A 16014-nucleotide genomic window follows, 5' to 3' on the forward strand; every position below is an offset into this window, starting at 1 on the left:
CCGCTGTCTTTGTGAGACGCAGAGCAGGTGAACGCATGATCTCCGCATGTGTGGTTCCCACTGTGAAGGATAGAGGAGGAGGTATGATGGTGTGGGGGTGCTTTGCTGGTGACACTGTCGTATTTATTTAGAATTCAAGGCATACTTAACCAGCGTGGCTATCACAGTATTCTGCAGCGATATACCATCCCATCTGGTTTGCGCTTAGTGGGACTATCATTTGTTTTTCAACAGGATAATGACCCAACTCACCTCCAGGCTATGTAAGGGCTATTTGACCAAGAAGGAGAGTGACAAAGTGCTGCATCAGATGACCTGGCCTTCATAATCATACAACCTCAACCCAATTGAGATGGTTTGGGATGGGTTGGACTGCAGAGTGAAGGAAAAGCAGCCAACAAGTGCTCAGCATATGTGGGAACTCCTTCAAGACTGTTGGAAAAGCATTCCAGGTGAAGCTGGTTGAGAGAATGCGTGAGCAAAGCTGTCTTCAAGGCAAAGGGTGGCTACTTTGAAGAATATCAAATATAAAATATATTTTTATTTGTTTAACACTTTTTTGGTTACTACATCATTCCCATAAAGTGGGGAGAACAAGTATTTGATACACTGCCGATTTTGCAGGTTTTCCTACTTACAAAGCATGTAGAGGTCTGTAATTTTTATCATAGGTACACTTCAACTGTGAGAGACGGAATCTAAAACAAATATCCAGAAAATCACATTGTATGATTTTTAAGTAATTAATTCGCATTTTATTGCATGACATAAGTATTTGATACATCAGAAAAGCAGAACTTAATATTTGGTACAGAAACCTTTGTTTGCAATTACAGAGATCATATGTTTCCTGTAGTTCTTGACCAGGTTTGAACACACTGCAGCAGGGATTTTGGCCCACTCCTCCCTACAGACCTTCTCCAGATCCTCTAGATTTCGGGGCTGTCGCTGGACAATATGGACTTTCAGCTCCCTCCAAATATTTTCTATTGGGTTCAGGTCTGGAGACTGGCTAGGCCACTCCAGGACCTTGAGATGCTTCTTACGGAGCCACTCCTTAGTTGCCCTGGCTGTGTGTTTCGGGTCGTTGTCATGCTGGGAGACCCAGCTACGACCCATCTTCAATGCTCTTACTGAGGGAAGGAGATTGTTGGCCAAGATACATGGCCCCATCCATCCTCCCCTCAATACGGTGCAGTCGTCCTGTCTACTTTGCAGAAAAGCATCCCCAAAGAATGATGTTTCCACCTCCATGCTTCACAGTTGGTATGGTTTTCTTGGGGTTGTACTCATCCTTCTTCTTCCACCAAACACGGCGAGTGGAGTTCAGACCAAAAAGCTCTATTTTTGTCTCATCAGATCACATGACCTTCTCCCATTCCTCCTCTGGATCATCCAGATGGTCATTGGCAAACTTCAGATGGGCCTGGACATGCGCTGGCTTGAGCAGGGGGACCTTGCGTGCACTGCAGGATTTCAATCCATGACGGCGTAATGTGTTACTAATGGTTTTCTTTGAGACTGTGGTTCCAGCTCTCTTCAGGTCATTGACCAGGTCCTGCCGTGTAGTTCTGGGATGATCCCTCGCCTTCCTCATGATCATTGATGCCCCACGAGGTGAGATCTTGCATGGAGCCCCAGACCGAGGGTGATTGACTGTCATCTTGAACTTCTTCCATTTTCTAATAATTGTGCCAACAGTTGTTGCCTTCTCACCAAGCTGCTTGCCTATTGTCCTGTAGCCCATCCCAGCCTTGTGCAGGTCTACAATTTTATCCTTGATGTCCTTACACCCTCTCTGGTCTTGGCCATTGTGGAGAGGTTGGAGTATGTTTGATTGAGTGTGTGGACAGGTGTCTTTTATACAGGTAACGAGTTCAAACAGGTGCAGTTAATACAGGTAATGAGTGGAGAACAGGAGGGCTTCTTAAAGAAAAACTAACAGGTCTGTGAGAGCCGGAATTCTTACTGGTTGGTAGGTGATCAAATACTTATGTCATGCAATAAAATGCAAATTAATTACTTAAAAATCATACAATGTGATTTTCGTTTAGATTCCGTCTCTCACAGTTGAAGTGTACCTATGATAAAAATTACAGACCTCTACATGCTTTGTAAGTAGGAAAACCTGCTAAATCTGCAGTGTATCAAATACTTATTCTCCCCACTGTATGTGTTATTTCATAGTTTTGATGTCTTCACTATTATTCTACAATGTAGAAAATAGTAAAAATACAGAAAAACCCTTGAATGAGTAGGTGTGTCCAAACTTTGACTGGTACTGTATAGTGTATACATTTTTAGCTCATGTGATGCCACATGCCAAATATATTTGAATAATGTGCAATCCTGGTTGCTATTTAAATATGACATATGCAATGACGCCAGAACTGAACTGGAAAATAAACGGTCATTGAGATGACACATCAGTGGTTGCACCTCCAAAACCACATTCATTCCATTGAGTTACTTCCTTACGGCCCATGTAGGCTTTTTACTTGGAGCTGCTGTCAATTATAGGCTGTGACATGAAAAGTTTTTAGGAAAAGTAACCTAGACACTTTGTGTGCAATAGATGGGTGTAGTAGTCCAAAGACCAATGGAACGAGGATGTTTTTGTAACAACCAATGAAACCATCAACAACATGCAGTTTTCACAAGTTTAAGTTATGAGAAACCATATGAATCCACCTCACTGTGACTGATTTCCCAATCAACACCGACAGATGCCCATATATGAGACTGACTAGACATGTATACAGTCATTTGGTGTCACAGTGGAAGTGCAGAACATACCAACTACCTATTTAAAAAATATGTCAATTCGGTATGTGTCCGAAGGCTGCATTTACACAGGCAGCCAAATTCAAATATTTTTTCCTCCTAATTGGTCTTTTGACCAATCAGATCAGCTCTGAAAAAGATCTGGTGTGAAAAGATCTCATGGGATTGGTCAAAAGACCAACTAGAGGAAAATAATATCAGAATTGGGATGCCTTAATTAATGTACACCTCTCCAAGTACTTGTTGACAATACCTGTAAGACCACATTGCAAGTGCAGCTATAGGCCTTCGAATACAGGTCACACACAAACACATTATAAGCCTGGTTGAATTACATTAAAAAGGGTTATACATAATTATAACAAGTTATACATAATTATACCTGGATGCTTTAAGTAAAAGTGTCACTGAAAGGAATTCAATCAAAATAATACATTTCCTGTGCTTGTGCTGTAAACCTTGTCATTTTCTGATTTGAAAGCAAATTCCTAGTAGGCATCCACTATATGCTTTCACCTATCATGTATCCTTAGATCAGAGCAGATGAGCGAGAGGATGCGAGGAAAGGAAGCCTTTATAGACCATTGAGACGCATCCCAGGACGGAACATAACAGGTTAGTGGGTGGTCCACCAGCTGATGTTGATCTGTACCAACTGAAGGACTGTGGCCTCACTGATATGTAACCTGGCCAGGCCTTCTCACCCTTCCAATTACATTCACGGTGTGTATTATAATAGCACCTAACCGGTCATGTAACAGGCAAACAAAGCCACTGGCAAAGCTATCTGTGAGATTGAGGCCAAGCCTCTAAATAACAGCCATCGCTGACAATAAAGATTCCTATAACAAAGGTTTCTGACAGTAAGTACACAAACTACTTTTTGGAGCCGTCAGTGAAACATATAGAATAACAAAAGCTGTTGAAAAGAGGGGGAATGTAATTGGTGACTGGCCTGGTTCCAGATCATCACTGATTTAGGGACAGTTCGGGAGTTCCCTTCCCTTGAAGGAGCCCCAAACCGTGACAAAAGGGACTTCAGGAACGCATGAGATTAGGGGTGGTAATCTGCTTATATAAATGGATTAGATATCCAGAGGTGAATAGAGAATCAACTCCAAATGGGCCTGGTGTTTATTCACAAAGAAAACCCTGGAGAGAGGGGACCATCTGGGACCACTTCCTGACTATGATGTCAGCGACTGCTTATTGGGTGGGGGAACCAGCCAATTGACCGATTATTATCCAGTATTATCTGATATTTGACATTGATGGACAGAACCTTTCATTTATGTTAAGTGACGCTTAATGGCATTGTATGATGTTTCTCTGTTATTATGACATATGATCATCCACAGGCTGGCTTTAGTGATTCCACACTTAAGATTTAGCTAGTTTGTGGATATTAACTAAAGAAAGAATTCCAAATGTTGCTTTCATTGTTTATTTATGTGTATCTTCAGTTTATCCATGGACAATATTATTTTCACACGCTGGTAGGATATCCGTGTATACTGTATATTAAATCAACTCTTCATTCTATCAAGTGAAACAAAAATAAATTGAAATATTCTGAAAACCAAAATTGCCCAAACATGGCCAGGAGGAGAGCTTCCACCCCAAGTCCAGCTCCCTAATCCTAACAGCCAGAGTAACATGGAACACCATAGAGCAGTAATACCCGACAACTATGATGGATCTCTATCTCCAATCTACTCCGTGAGTAATCCTATGATGGGGGTTTTCAGTCATGTAATAGTCAGTGGGTCTCCTGACCAATCGGAGTCTGCAGGCGCGCGGCCAGGGCTAGGGAGAGGCGTCGTAGCGCCCCCTGGTGCTGGGGGAACTCCTGCTGGACACGGTGCAGGATGGTGGTCACAGCGTGCAGACGCTCCTCCTGCCTCTGCAACGCAGGCTCCAAGGCTTCGCTGGTGGACAGGGCGCTGTAGCGACCCTCACGCACCGCTTGGAGCTGCTTGGCATGGCCCTGGAGGGAGACCAGACGGGCCAGGTTCTAGAGAGAGAGAGAGAGAGAGGGAGAAAGGGAGGATAGAGAGAGAGATTGGGTGTGAGAGAGCGAGAGAACCAGACCGAGAGAGGAAAAGGAGGATGGATAAAGGGATTAAAAAAGACATGAGATGAAAAGAGATATTCAAATAGCTATGCACAGCGCAAACCACTTCTCAACTATGGATAACAATACATTGGGCAGGAATAATGTTGAGAGTGAATGGGTGAATGTGTCTACATCGCGTACCCTCTCCTTGGTGTCCTGCAGACATTGGAAGTCTGAGGTGAGGACAGTTCTGGCACTGTGGAGCTCTCCCAGCTGCAGCTGTTTGTCCCGCAGACTGCAGCTCAGACTGGACTGGCCCTGCTGCAGCTCCCTGAGGACCCCGTCACACTCCTCCGCTTGCTGTTAGGGTGGGGAGACACACACACACACACACAACATAGACACACATGAAGCATATACAGTACCAGTCAAAAGTTTGGACACACCTACTCATTCAAGGGTTTTTCTGTATTTTTACTATTTTGTACATTGTAGAATAATAGCGACGACGTCACAACTATGAAATAACACATATGGAATCAGTTAAGAATACATTTTATTTACAAGGACAGCCTACTCCTTTCTCTCCAACGGGGATTTGAACCCCGGGTCTCCCACGTGCCCCGCATTCTGTAGTACAGACATGGCCTGCTCTCCCTTATGTAAGGAATTAGGCCCTTTTCCATGTTTACTACAGTATGTATTGTAGGCTGCACAGTGGCACATATGGAATCATGTAGTAACCAAAAAAGTGTTAAACAAATCAAAATATATTTGAGATTCTTCAAAGTAGCCACCCTTTGCCTTGATGACAGCTTTGCACACTCTTGGCATTCTCACAACCAGCTTCACCTGGAATGCTTTTCCAACAGTCTTGAAGGAGTTCCCATATATGCTGAGCACTTGTTGGCTGCTTTTCCTTCACTCTGCAGTCCAACTCATCCCAAACCATCTCAATTGGGTTGAGGTCGGGTGATTGTAGAGGCCAGGTAATCTGATGCAGCACTCCATCACTCTCCTTCTTGGTCAAATAGCCTTTACACAACCTGAAGGTGTGTTGGGTCATTGTCCTGTTGAAAAACAAATGATAGTCCCACTAAGCACAAACCAGATGGGATGCTATATCTCTGCAGAATACTGTGGTAGCCATGCTGGTTAAGTGTGCCATGAAGTCTAAATATATCACTGACAGTGTCACCAGCAAAGCACCCCCACACCATCACACCTCCTCCTCCATGCTTCACGGTGGGAACAACACATGCAGAGATCATCCGTTCACTTACTCCGCGTCTCACAAAGACACAGCAGTTGGAACTCGAAATCTCAAATTTGGACTGATCAGCCAGATTTCCACCGGCCTAATGTCCATTGCTTGTGTTTATTGGCCCAAGCAAGTCTCTTCTTATTATTGGTGTCGTTTAGTAGTGGTTTCTTTGCAGCAATTCGACCATGAAGGCCTGATTCACACAGTCTCCTCTGAACAGCTGGTGTTGAGATGTGTCTGTTAATTGAACTCTGTGAAGTATTTATTTGGGCTGCAATTTCTGAGGGTGGTAACTCTAATAAACTTATCCTCTGCAGCAGAGATAACGCTGGGTCTTCCATTCCTGTGGCGGTCCTCATGAGAGCCAGTTTCATCATTGCGCTTGATGGTTTTTACGACTGCACTTGAATAAACTTTTCTGGATTGACTGACCTTCATGTCTTAAAGTAACGATGGACTGTCGTTTCGCTTTGCTTATTTGAGCTGTTCTTGCCATAATATGGACTTGGTCTTTTACTAAATAGGACTTTATTCTGTATTCCACCCCTACCTTGTCAGAACACAACTGATTGGCTCAAACGCATTAAGAAGGATAGAAATTCCACAAATGAACTTTTAACAAGGCACACCTATTAATTGAAATGCATTCCAGGTGACTACCTCATGAAGCTGGTTGAGAGAATGCCAAGCGTGTGCAAAGCTGTCATCAAGGCAAAGGGTGGCTACTTTGAAGAATCTCAAATATAAAATATATTTCGATTTGTTTAACACTTGTTTGGTTACTACATGATTCCATGTGTGTTATTTCATAGTTTTGATGTCTTCACTATTATTCTACAATGTAGAAAATAGTAAAAATAAAGAAAAATCATGAATGAGTAGGTGTCCAAACTTTTGACTGGTACTGTACATACACACAGGAACGCACACCCACCAACACACCAACTGACCCACCGACCCACACCCCCACCTTCTGTGTGTCCAGTATCTTCCGACGCAGGCCCTGCAGGATGCCGTGGAAGTCGGTGTGAGTGGGCTGCTTGCGGTCGGTTCGTGCCTGGGCCTCACTGCGCATCACGATAGTCTCCCTGCGAGCCACCACTCCCTCCATCTCCCTCAGTAGGCGCTCCTGCTGCTTCATCAGCTGACCGTATCGCACCTGTAGGGACACACCCACATTGAAGGGGTGAAACAGGTGCATGAGTATATGAGGTGTCCTACCTATTCCACATTTAGCGCGCTGAGGAATCAAATCAAACATGATTTGTATAGTACATTTCGTACAAGACAGCAACACAATGTTGTCGTTTTCTATATGGAGATACAGTATATCGACCTACAGTAGGAGGGACTAAGTGAAAGATTGTGTGATGTGAGAGTTGCTCTTGGTTTCTCCAGTGTGTGTGATGTTACCTCCATCCGGTGGATCTCAGCCCTCATGGTGCGGATGTCTCCCTGGCCCACCTCAGAGTCCACAGCCGACCTGGTCTCTCTCACCAGCTGGGTCTTCTTCTCCCACAGCATGATCTGACGCCTGAAAATACATATGCACGCACGCAAATAAACATCAACAAATTTATTTTCTAAAGCCCTTTTTTACATGATGTCTGCAAAGTGCGCCGCAGAAACCCGGCCTAAAACCCCAAGCAGCAAGCCACGCAGATGTGGAAGCGCCGGTGAACTCAACAAAAACACACACCCATATAACACAAGCACGTGAAACACACACACACGTACACTCGCATGAGGACAAGACACAGACAGACAGATAGACGGAGGCTCATGTTTCTAGGAGGACCACTTTGCTACTGTTTGACTCACTCTGACTCCACCAGACTGTTGAACAGCCTGTCCTTCTCCTCCTGGATCCTCTCTAGCTTCATCTGCGTCTCAATGGAGTTTCTCTCCGCCTCCTAAACACACGACGTCACAGGAGTACACGGTTATACATGAGGTATACGTTTCTATTTCTATACGCATTTCTATACGTCTATTTACAGTCTGAGTAGGTGTGTCTAGCATACTGCCCTTTGATTTGGATAAAAAGGCCTTTGATCGGTTGTAACGGCCAGGTATATCTGATTAACGCACGGTATTTTGTTTCCTGACACAAGAACAAGCCTGTTGATCAACATCGATCGTGGTGCATCAGAAATTGCTGTCCGTCTAGACAGAAAAATACTTTGTAAGTCAGATTTTGTAGTAAAAAAAACAAACAACGTAGTTACTGCGTTTTGCTTTTGTGGGGCAATATAGAATGCAGTGGTTCAGGACTGAAACGTACATATTTATACGTGTGTGTATTTGACTGAGGGACGGATGAACACCAGAAATAGCCCCCACCGTGACCACCAGTCTGACCTTGAGTCTGTGCAGGAAGTCAGTCTCCATGACAACGTTGCCCTGCTCCAGGGCCTGGTGGAGATGCCTGTTCTCACTCAGCAGGGAGTTGAGCTTCAACATGTCCGCCATCAGCTCCTTCATGTGTCTCTCCAGCTCGGCCTGCTCCCGTTGCTCCTGTTGTATCTCACCTGGACGGGAGGCAGCGGAGAGGTGGGGAGTCCATGGGTTAGCGTGTGTTTTGTTAGGGTAGGGTCACAAAGACCCCAAAAATGGTGAAGTGTCTGGAATCTTGATTCAGACCGGGAGTGATTGAGATTGCTCTGTGGGTTCACAATGCCTGGAGGAGAAGGATACATGTACTGTTTGTGTAGTGGGGCTATATGGTAGCTGTATTCTATGCTCATAATTTGTCAAATGTTATTTTATGCTGTAGTGTTTTGTAAGCCCATGTGGGCTGGGTACCGGTAGGTGTATGACACTAGTGTCCGTAGTGTGAGCAGGGCGGTGCTCCGGGCCACTTTCTCCATGGTCAGTGAGTGTGCGCGCCCGTGTGTGTTACCGTACTCTCGGTGCGGACTTTCCTCTGCTGTAGGATGGTGAATTGGGTCTGCAGTGTGAGCAGGGCGGCGCTCCGGGCCTGTTTCTCCTGGGTCAGTCTCACCAGTTCCCCCTGCTGCCGCAGCCAGAGCTGCTGCTGCTCCTTGATCTCTCCTGCCACCCCCTCCAGCTGCTTGGTCAGAGTACTGGCCTGGATCTCCAACGGGCCCAGGTCCTCGTGCTGTTGACGTACGTAGGGACGTGATCAAGACAACATAGAAAGTCAGGAAAATGTGCATTTTTTTTCCCCCAAAGCTGAAACGTTTCAAATCCATTCTGGCTCCGGTCTTATGGTAGAGGATGGTGCTACCATAGAAATAGAATACCATTCTAGATCTGTAGGTGCCACCTATTTTAGATTCAGTACCTATAGTCCTTTATTCTAAGGGAAATAAACCCAGAGTGTTCAGTTGGTTACTGGTCAGTGCTTGGTTGTAAGTTAACTCTCACCCCAGTGCTGGCGACGAGCTGCTCAATCTTCTTGTTGTAAACGTTGATGGTGGCCTGCTTGCGCTCGATGACGGTGACGCGCTTGGTGATCCTGGCCTCGCTGGCGCCGAGCAGTTCGTTGCGGCGGCTCATCTCCGTCTCCAGCGAGGCGAGGGTGCGGGCCAGACCCTCCAGGCGCAGGGTGAGGTCACTGCTCTCCAGCGTCACCGCCGCCATTTCGTTCTCCAGCCGGGACAGCTGGGTCTCCTGGCAGGGTGAGGAGAGAGAGAGAGAGACGCACACACAGAGTTTGGTTTGAACACAGTGATACATTGCGCTAGCAAAGTTTCATATGTTGCATTGCGGTTGGTGTGGTTTTCAATGGACCCTTTCTTTGTCTACACAGGTCATTGAAAAACTAGCTCAAGATATTAAATAACAACCAGATGTAACTCCTTCTGTACTGTAATTTTACAAAGTCTCCCATTCCTAACACATCTCCACAATATGATTGACAATACACAGCTAAATAGTTTTTGTAATATTGTGAATTACTTGAAAACTCCCGGAATAAACTTATGTGAGCCCCACCTTTAAAAAAACAAATTAACTAGGCAAGTCAGGTAAGAAGAAATTCTTATTTACAATGACGGCCTACCCCGGCCAAACACTCCCCTAACCTGGACGACGCTGGGCCAATTGTGCACCGACCTATGGGACTCCCGGTCACGGCCGGTTGTGATACAGCCCAGGATCGAACCCGGGTCTGTATGCAGTGCGTCAGACCGCCGTCGATGCAGTGCCTTAGACCGCTGCCCCACTCAGGATAACCCCAAAAAATACGGCGACCGACCCCGCTCACCTTCTCCCTCTTGTGGGCGGCCATCTTGTCGGTGAGGCGTCGGGAGTACTTGGTGGCCTTGTCGTGGGTGAGATGCTCCTGCATCTTGGACATGATGCGGTCCTCCAGCTCGATGCGCCGCACCCACTCCTTCTCCGTCTGCTTCCTCAGGGAGGACACCTCCACCTGGCGCACCCCACACTCCTGGAGAGAGGGGAGGAGAGAGTGGAGGGGAGGAGAAGAGAGATGGGGAGACGGGAGGGAGGGGGACAGAGGTTAGAAGGGTTTCATCGTATTATCGTCCACTTACACGAGTCACGACAACGACAATACATTCCAGTCACTTCACATTGAGCGGATATTGCATTCAGAGGAGCCTGCATAGGGAAAGGACTATAGATACACAAATCAACTGCGGACTTGAGAAAGAAATAGAAGAAGCAAACCACAATAAACGCAAGTCTTTTGACTTCATTGAGTGTTTACCCTCGGTTAAAGCAACCTATACGCGTTACAAATGTGTCAAATAAAACCAATCCACTCACTCACCGTGTTAACGCGTTGCAGCGTCTGCTCGGTCTCCTGCAGCGTCCTCATGTAGATGCTGTACTGGACCTGCAGCGCCTCCTGCTGGCTGTGGCTGTGGGAGATCAGCTTCCTGGAGGTGGCGCTGTCCAGCTGGGTCCGGTTCAGTAGTACTGTCAGCAGCTCATTGCGCTCCCCCTCCTGCGTGATGGACTTCTTGAAGCCCTCGATCTCGGTGTCTAGAGAGCGGACCTGGTGGGTGGCCGCGCTGCATGGAGGCAGGGAGAGGGAGAGAGATTGACAGACGTGTGCACGGTGGCATCCCACAGGTGGACAGCATGTCCAGTCTCAAGGAGAAACGTTTGACCAGAGCAGACCAACAGGACTGATGCGCGGCAAATACAAATTATATTGTAACTAGACATTGGACAGTGGCCAATGTACATATTGGCAAAAGTAGTGCATTATATAGGGAATAGGGTTGCCATTTTAAGTCTATCCAGTGTGTATTATCTTCCACCGTGGTGTTGGCCTCGTCTCGTCATACCCGCCAGGCTGCTGTTCTACACTGTGTGGTGAGGTGTGTGTGTGTGTGTGTGTGTGTGTGCGCGCGTCACAGGCGGCTGGTGGTATCTTAATTGGGGAGGACGGGCTCATAGTAATGGCTGAAACGGTATAACTGGAATGGTAACCAACACATCAACAGACGGTTCCCATGTGTTTGAGAACATTCCATTCACTCCATTCCAGCCGTTACCATGAGCCCGTCCTCCCCTCAGCAGCCTCCTGTGATGTGTGTAGACTCTAGGCGTTTACGTGGCCTCACCGTAGAGCCTCCAGCATGGCGGTGTAGGCGTCGTCTCGTCTCCTCATGCCCACCAGGCTGCTGTTCCACTGCTGCAGCAGCTGCTTCCTCTCCATCCCCAAAGAGTCCATCTCCATCTGGGCCTGTATCGAGAGACACACAGGCAAAAGGCACACCGTTCACCACCATTCCCCATTCCTTCTGTGTGTACAGCTTTTGTCTCAGCCTAAGCAGTAACACATTTATTATTGATTGGCTGGATCAAAAGCCTGTACCCAACCTGGAGTGGACAGTAGTGTACCTCAGAGAGGGCCTCCTTGGCTGCCTGGGTCTCCTCAGACTGGGCGATGGTCTGTACTTTATACAGAGCTATCTGCTCCGTCAGCCGCTCCATGTGTTTGGTCAACCGCTCCACATACAAGTCCTGAGAGAGGGGGGGGGGGGTGGTAGAGAGTGAGAGGGGGGGTAGAGAGAGGGTGGGTAGAGAGAGAGGGGGGGGGATAGAGAGAGAGAGGGGGTAGAGAGAGAGGGGGGGTAGAGAGAGAGGGAGAGGGTGGGTAGAGAGAGAGAGGGGTAGAGAGAGAGGGGGGGTAGAGAGAGGGGGGGTAGAGAGAGAGAGAGAGAGAGAGGGTGGGTAGAGAGAGAGAGGGGGTAGAGAGAGAGGGGGTGGGTAGAGAGAGAGAGAGAGGGTGGGTAGAGAGAGAGGGGGTAGAGAGAGAGAGAGGGGGGGGGTAGAGAGAGAGAGCGAGGGGGGGGGGGGGGGTAGAGAGAGCGAGAGAGGGTCATATAAGGAATCACCTGTAATACACTACAAGAGAAGATTTAGCCACAGTAATAAGAATTATTTTAAATTCTATTTCTAGACCCTTAGCATCTGGTCCAGGACCAGTTTTGCGGTTTGGCTCAGAACGGTTAACATTAGAACTAACATGCCAATCAGCTGATCTTGAATCAGTTGTAAAAGAAGGAAGGCGTGTGTCCTGACCTGTTTGTGCTTCTGCTCCTCTGCCTGGGTCTTCTCGGAGTAGGCCTTGCGCGAGGCGTTCTTCATGGCCGTGATGTCAGAGCGCAGGTCGGCGTTAACCTCCTGCATGTAGAACAGACGCAGTGCCAGGTTCTCTACCTCACTCTGCAGCTGGGACACTGAGGAAGGAGGTGATAGACATAGTTAGGGACAGGAGTTTTTCCTGACTGTCACCTGACCAGGAAAACCTTTATATCATTATGGACTATTATAACTAGGCTAGGGTCCTGATTTTTTTTTCCTTGATTAGGTCAAGAAAAACTCCTGTCCCAAGCCATAGTATAGATATAGGATCTTAATTTGACCTATATTGTCACAGCAAAATAAGCGCATACTGTTGCTTGATCGGTGGTTAAGCTATTAGCTGGCCAAAAGTAGGTTACCTGAAAAGTGCAATACTGTTAGTATGGGTCTTCAGTGAATTTATGTAAATCACAAAGCTTGTCTGCGCAGACAACAAAAGTGATCAAATGAAGATCCTACATCTGTAGCAAAGTGACAACACCCTACGTTCACAGAAACGTGTGCTTTATGACAGTTGATGAGTCAATGTGTCTATGTCTCTTGTGAGCAGTTGTTTGGTATTCATACAATCCTTGTATAGTGTCTGTCCCTTTCAAGTCAGTGAGTGGTCTCAGCACAGAATGAAAAAAGACATATGTATCTTTATATCTTTATGGGTCTCACCGTGTGACCTCTGCTTGCCGGCCTGGATGGCTGTGGTGCGGTACTGGCTTCGGACCCCCTCCAGCTGATCCTGGGCCTGTCTGCGCTGTGCGGCCGCCTGCGCGTTGGTCTCGTGACGGCCCTCCAGACAGGCCTGGAGTCTGGCCAGCTCCTGCTGTACGCCGTACAGCTCCACACCCAGCTCCTCTCGGTGGTCGCTCTCAGACCTCTCTATGGCCATCTAGGGAGATGGATGGAGGAGGGGAGGGAAAGAGAGCATAGGTTGGGGTCAGAATTGCACAGGGCAAATAAATGCATTTGAAACATACTGCAAGGCCTGATGATCTCTTTAAACAAATGTTTTTATAACAATAGTGATTAATCCTTGTAAATCAATTGTTGCCGCTTATAGATCATTGCTAGTTGCAGATTAGCTTATTTTGTGTTTTGAAAAACGAAAGCACAGGGTCACGGTTCGAGATTGAGCCAAAATAAGTCAATGGCGCCCTCTCCTGGGAAAAGAGTGACTTCAAAAAGAATGACTATAAATGGCATGAATCGTACTCTATGCATACTGTAAAGTGGATGTCCATGTTGATTTGATTGTGGCCCATTGTAAAGGATGAAGAGTCTTTGGCTCAGAAGAAGAGAGCTACTGCACCTTCTCGCGCAACTCCATGTTGAGTCTCTCCAGTTGCTTGTGGAGGTGGTTCCTCAGTGCAGTCTGGAACCTTCTCATCAGCGGCTGCAGGCAGATGGGAGAAAGCACAGTAAGACATTTGTCTGATAAGCATGACGGGGCTTAAACCTTAAGGTATTTAAAACCACGTTAGCAGTGATGTTAAGCGGGGAAACTGCTTTTACGTGTTCAGGGTCCAGCACGATGAGCTCATCTTCCTCATCGCCCTCATCCGCCGCACTGCGTAACCCGTCCGCATCGCTGTCGGAGAGGGGGACTGAGAGGTGCAACGAGGGGTGAGGCGGCAAGGGCATCGTTCCGTTATCTGGCATCCCAAAAAAAACAATGTTTCATGATCACTCCTCAACAGATACCGCGCTTGGCAAGTCACAATGCTCAGGTCAATGGCAAAAAGTGATAGAAATCAGTTAAATTGTTCTATCCCTCCCTCTTATTGAAACCCAGCTGACCTGAGTTGCTGGCGGGGTTGAAGGCTGCGCCTGTACCACTGTTTCCTGACTGTGACACTGGGTAACCAGCACCCGCCTCGGCCTGCTCCCTGTCTGACTGCTCTGCTGATCCACCCTGCATGGAGGACAGACAGGAGGACACTCAGGAAGTCAGTTTTTGATCCATAAAGTTACAATACAAATAATAAAGGGTTATATTTAATTATGTGCATTGGACCACTGCCTAAATCATGTCTAAATCGTCTTTTGGGAATAAGTTCATGATTTTGAATGACAACAAATACAATGCAGATGACACAATATCATGAGTCACAAATCCTAACTTGAGAAACGTGTGAAAAAAAAAACATATCCTATACTGTAGAGTAGTATCTTTCACAAACCTCCTGCCCAGGTAGTACAGTAACCCCAGAGTCCTCTGCTGCCTCGCCAGCACCACCTGGCTGTTCAACGTACTTCCCCTCCTCCTGTGGCGGGGTTCCCCTCCTCTCCTCTTCTCCTCCTCCCTCACTTCCTCCACCCTCCATTGGACTCGGTGGGAACCAAGATGGTTGACTCTGTCAGCACTACAAGAAGGTTGCCTTTGTGACAGCGACATTGGATTTCATTGCAGTCATGTTGGCAGGTAGCCTAGCGGTTAAGAGCTTTGGCGCCAGTAACCGAAAGGTTGCTGGTTTGAATCCCCAAGCCGACTAGGTGAAAAATCAGTGTATGTGCCCTTGAGCAACGCACTTAAACCTTAATTGTTCCTGTAAGTCGCTCTGGATAAGAGTGTCTGCTAAATAATGTCACCTGCTCTTACCTGCTTCTTGAGTTAAGGAGTTACCTCTTCAGAACTGAAAGAAAGGCCAGAGAATGAAAATAATGTATTGAAGCAAAAATGCACATTTAAACGTTGACTGACAAAGCCTCCTGTCATCACCTGGGAAAACATGACAGAGGAGACACAAATATTTAAATATTAACTAACGTTATGAAGTTGACGACAATCATTCATTAGGCCCTCATACTGTACATTTGCTTAAAAATGAAACAAGACAGATACCTACCTATATGATGGCTATGCCTACTACGCGCATAATGTTTCCCGTGGAATGCTGCTATCCACTTGCCTTGAAGTTAGCGTGCTTATTCGTTAATACGCTATTAACGCTAACGTTAGCTAGATTACCTAACAGCTTAAAATACCAGAATGTTTTAACTGTTCTCGAAATGCACAAGTTACTCAACCTTACGGCTGCTTTATCACCTCTTCAGCAACAACAAATAATCCTGCAGCTCGTAGTACAAAATTGAATTTGCAAACTAAAAACAGCTAGACTCACCTCTGTTTGTCAGCCGGCCAGGCGTTGCTAGGAAACGATTAACTTCCGTGAAGGGATAAGGGGTAGAGCCTAGTCATTGGATAGTGCCGCCCCTGATGAATATTGAAATTTGTGGACTATTCAAGCTTTGAGGTGCATGTATTATCAGAAATGGAATTTGAACATTTTAAATATTGATGTATGGCATGCGAGTGTGGCAATTTAAA

At 46.6% G+C, this 16014-nt stretch overlaps 1 protein-coding gene across 5 annotated transcripts; it reads right to left on the reverse strand.

Moving 5' to 3' along the window:
* Window positions 1-4214: 4214 nt before the first annotated feature.
* Window positions 4215-15895, reverse strand: ccdc40 (coiled-coil domain containing 40). 5 transcript variants are annotated; one of them, XM_036940634.1, is made up of 20 exons: window positions 15809-15895; window positions 15286-15319; window positions 14867-15064; window positions 14484-14598; window positions 14199-14338; window positions 13996-14079; window positions 13356-13575; window positions 12630-12787; window positions 11946-12068; window positions 11666-11787; window positions 10864-11107; window positions 10336-10518; window positions 9495-9740; window positions 9012-9225; window positions 8466-8635; window positions 7926-8017; window positions 7518-7638; window positions 7075-7263; window positions 5042-5200; window positions 4215-4798 (listed from the first exon to the last, which is right to left on the reverse strand). In XM_036940634.1, exons 3-20 carry the CDS (start codon window positions 15008-15010, stop codon window positions 4544-4546), a joined length of 2979 nt encoding a protein of 992 aa, XP_036796529.1. In that variant the 5' UTR covers window positions 15011-15064; window positions 15286-15319; window positions 15809-15895; the 3' UTR covers window positions 4215-4543. The 5 variants fall into 5 exon arrangements, with proteins under 5 accessions (XP_036796529.1, XP_036796531.1, XP_036796530.1 ...); XM_036940636.1 differs by having other exon boundaries at window positions 14867-15049; window positions 15809-15857; XM_036940635.1 differs by lacking the exon at window positions 15809-15895 and adding an exon at window positions 15533-15802 and having other exon boundaries at window positions 14867-15049.
* Window positions 15896-16014: the final 119 nt, after the last annotated feature.

The sequence above is a fragment of the Oncorhynchus mykiss genome, chromosome 13, assembly GCF_013265735.2.
Source record: "Oncorhynchus mykiss isolate Arlee chromosome 13, USDA_OmykA_1.1, whole genome shotgun sequence".
Taxonomy (NCBI): domain Eukaryota; kingdom Metazoa; phylum Chordata; class Actinopteri; order Salmoniformes; family Salmonidae; genus Oncorhynchus; species Oncorhynchus mykiss.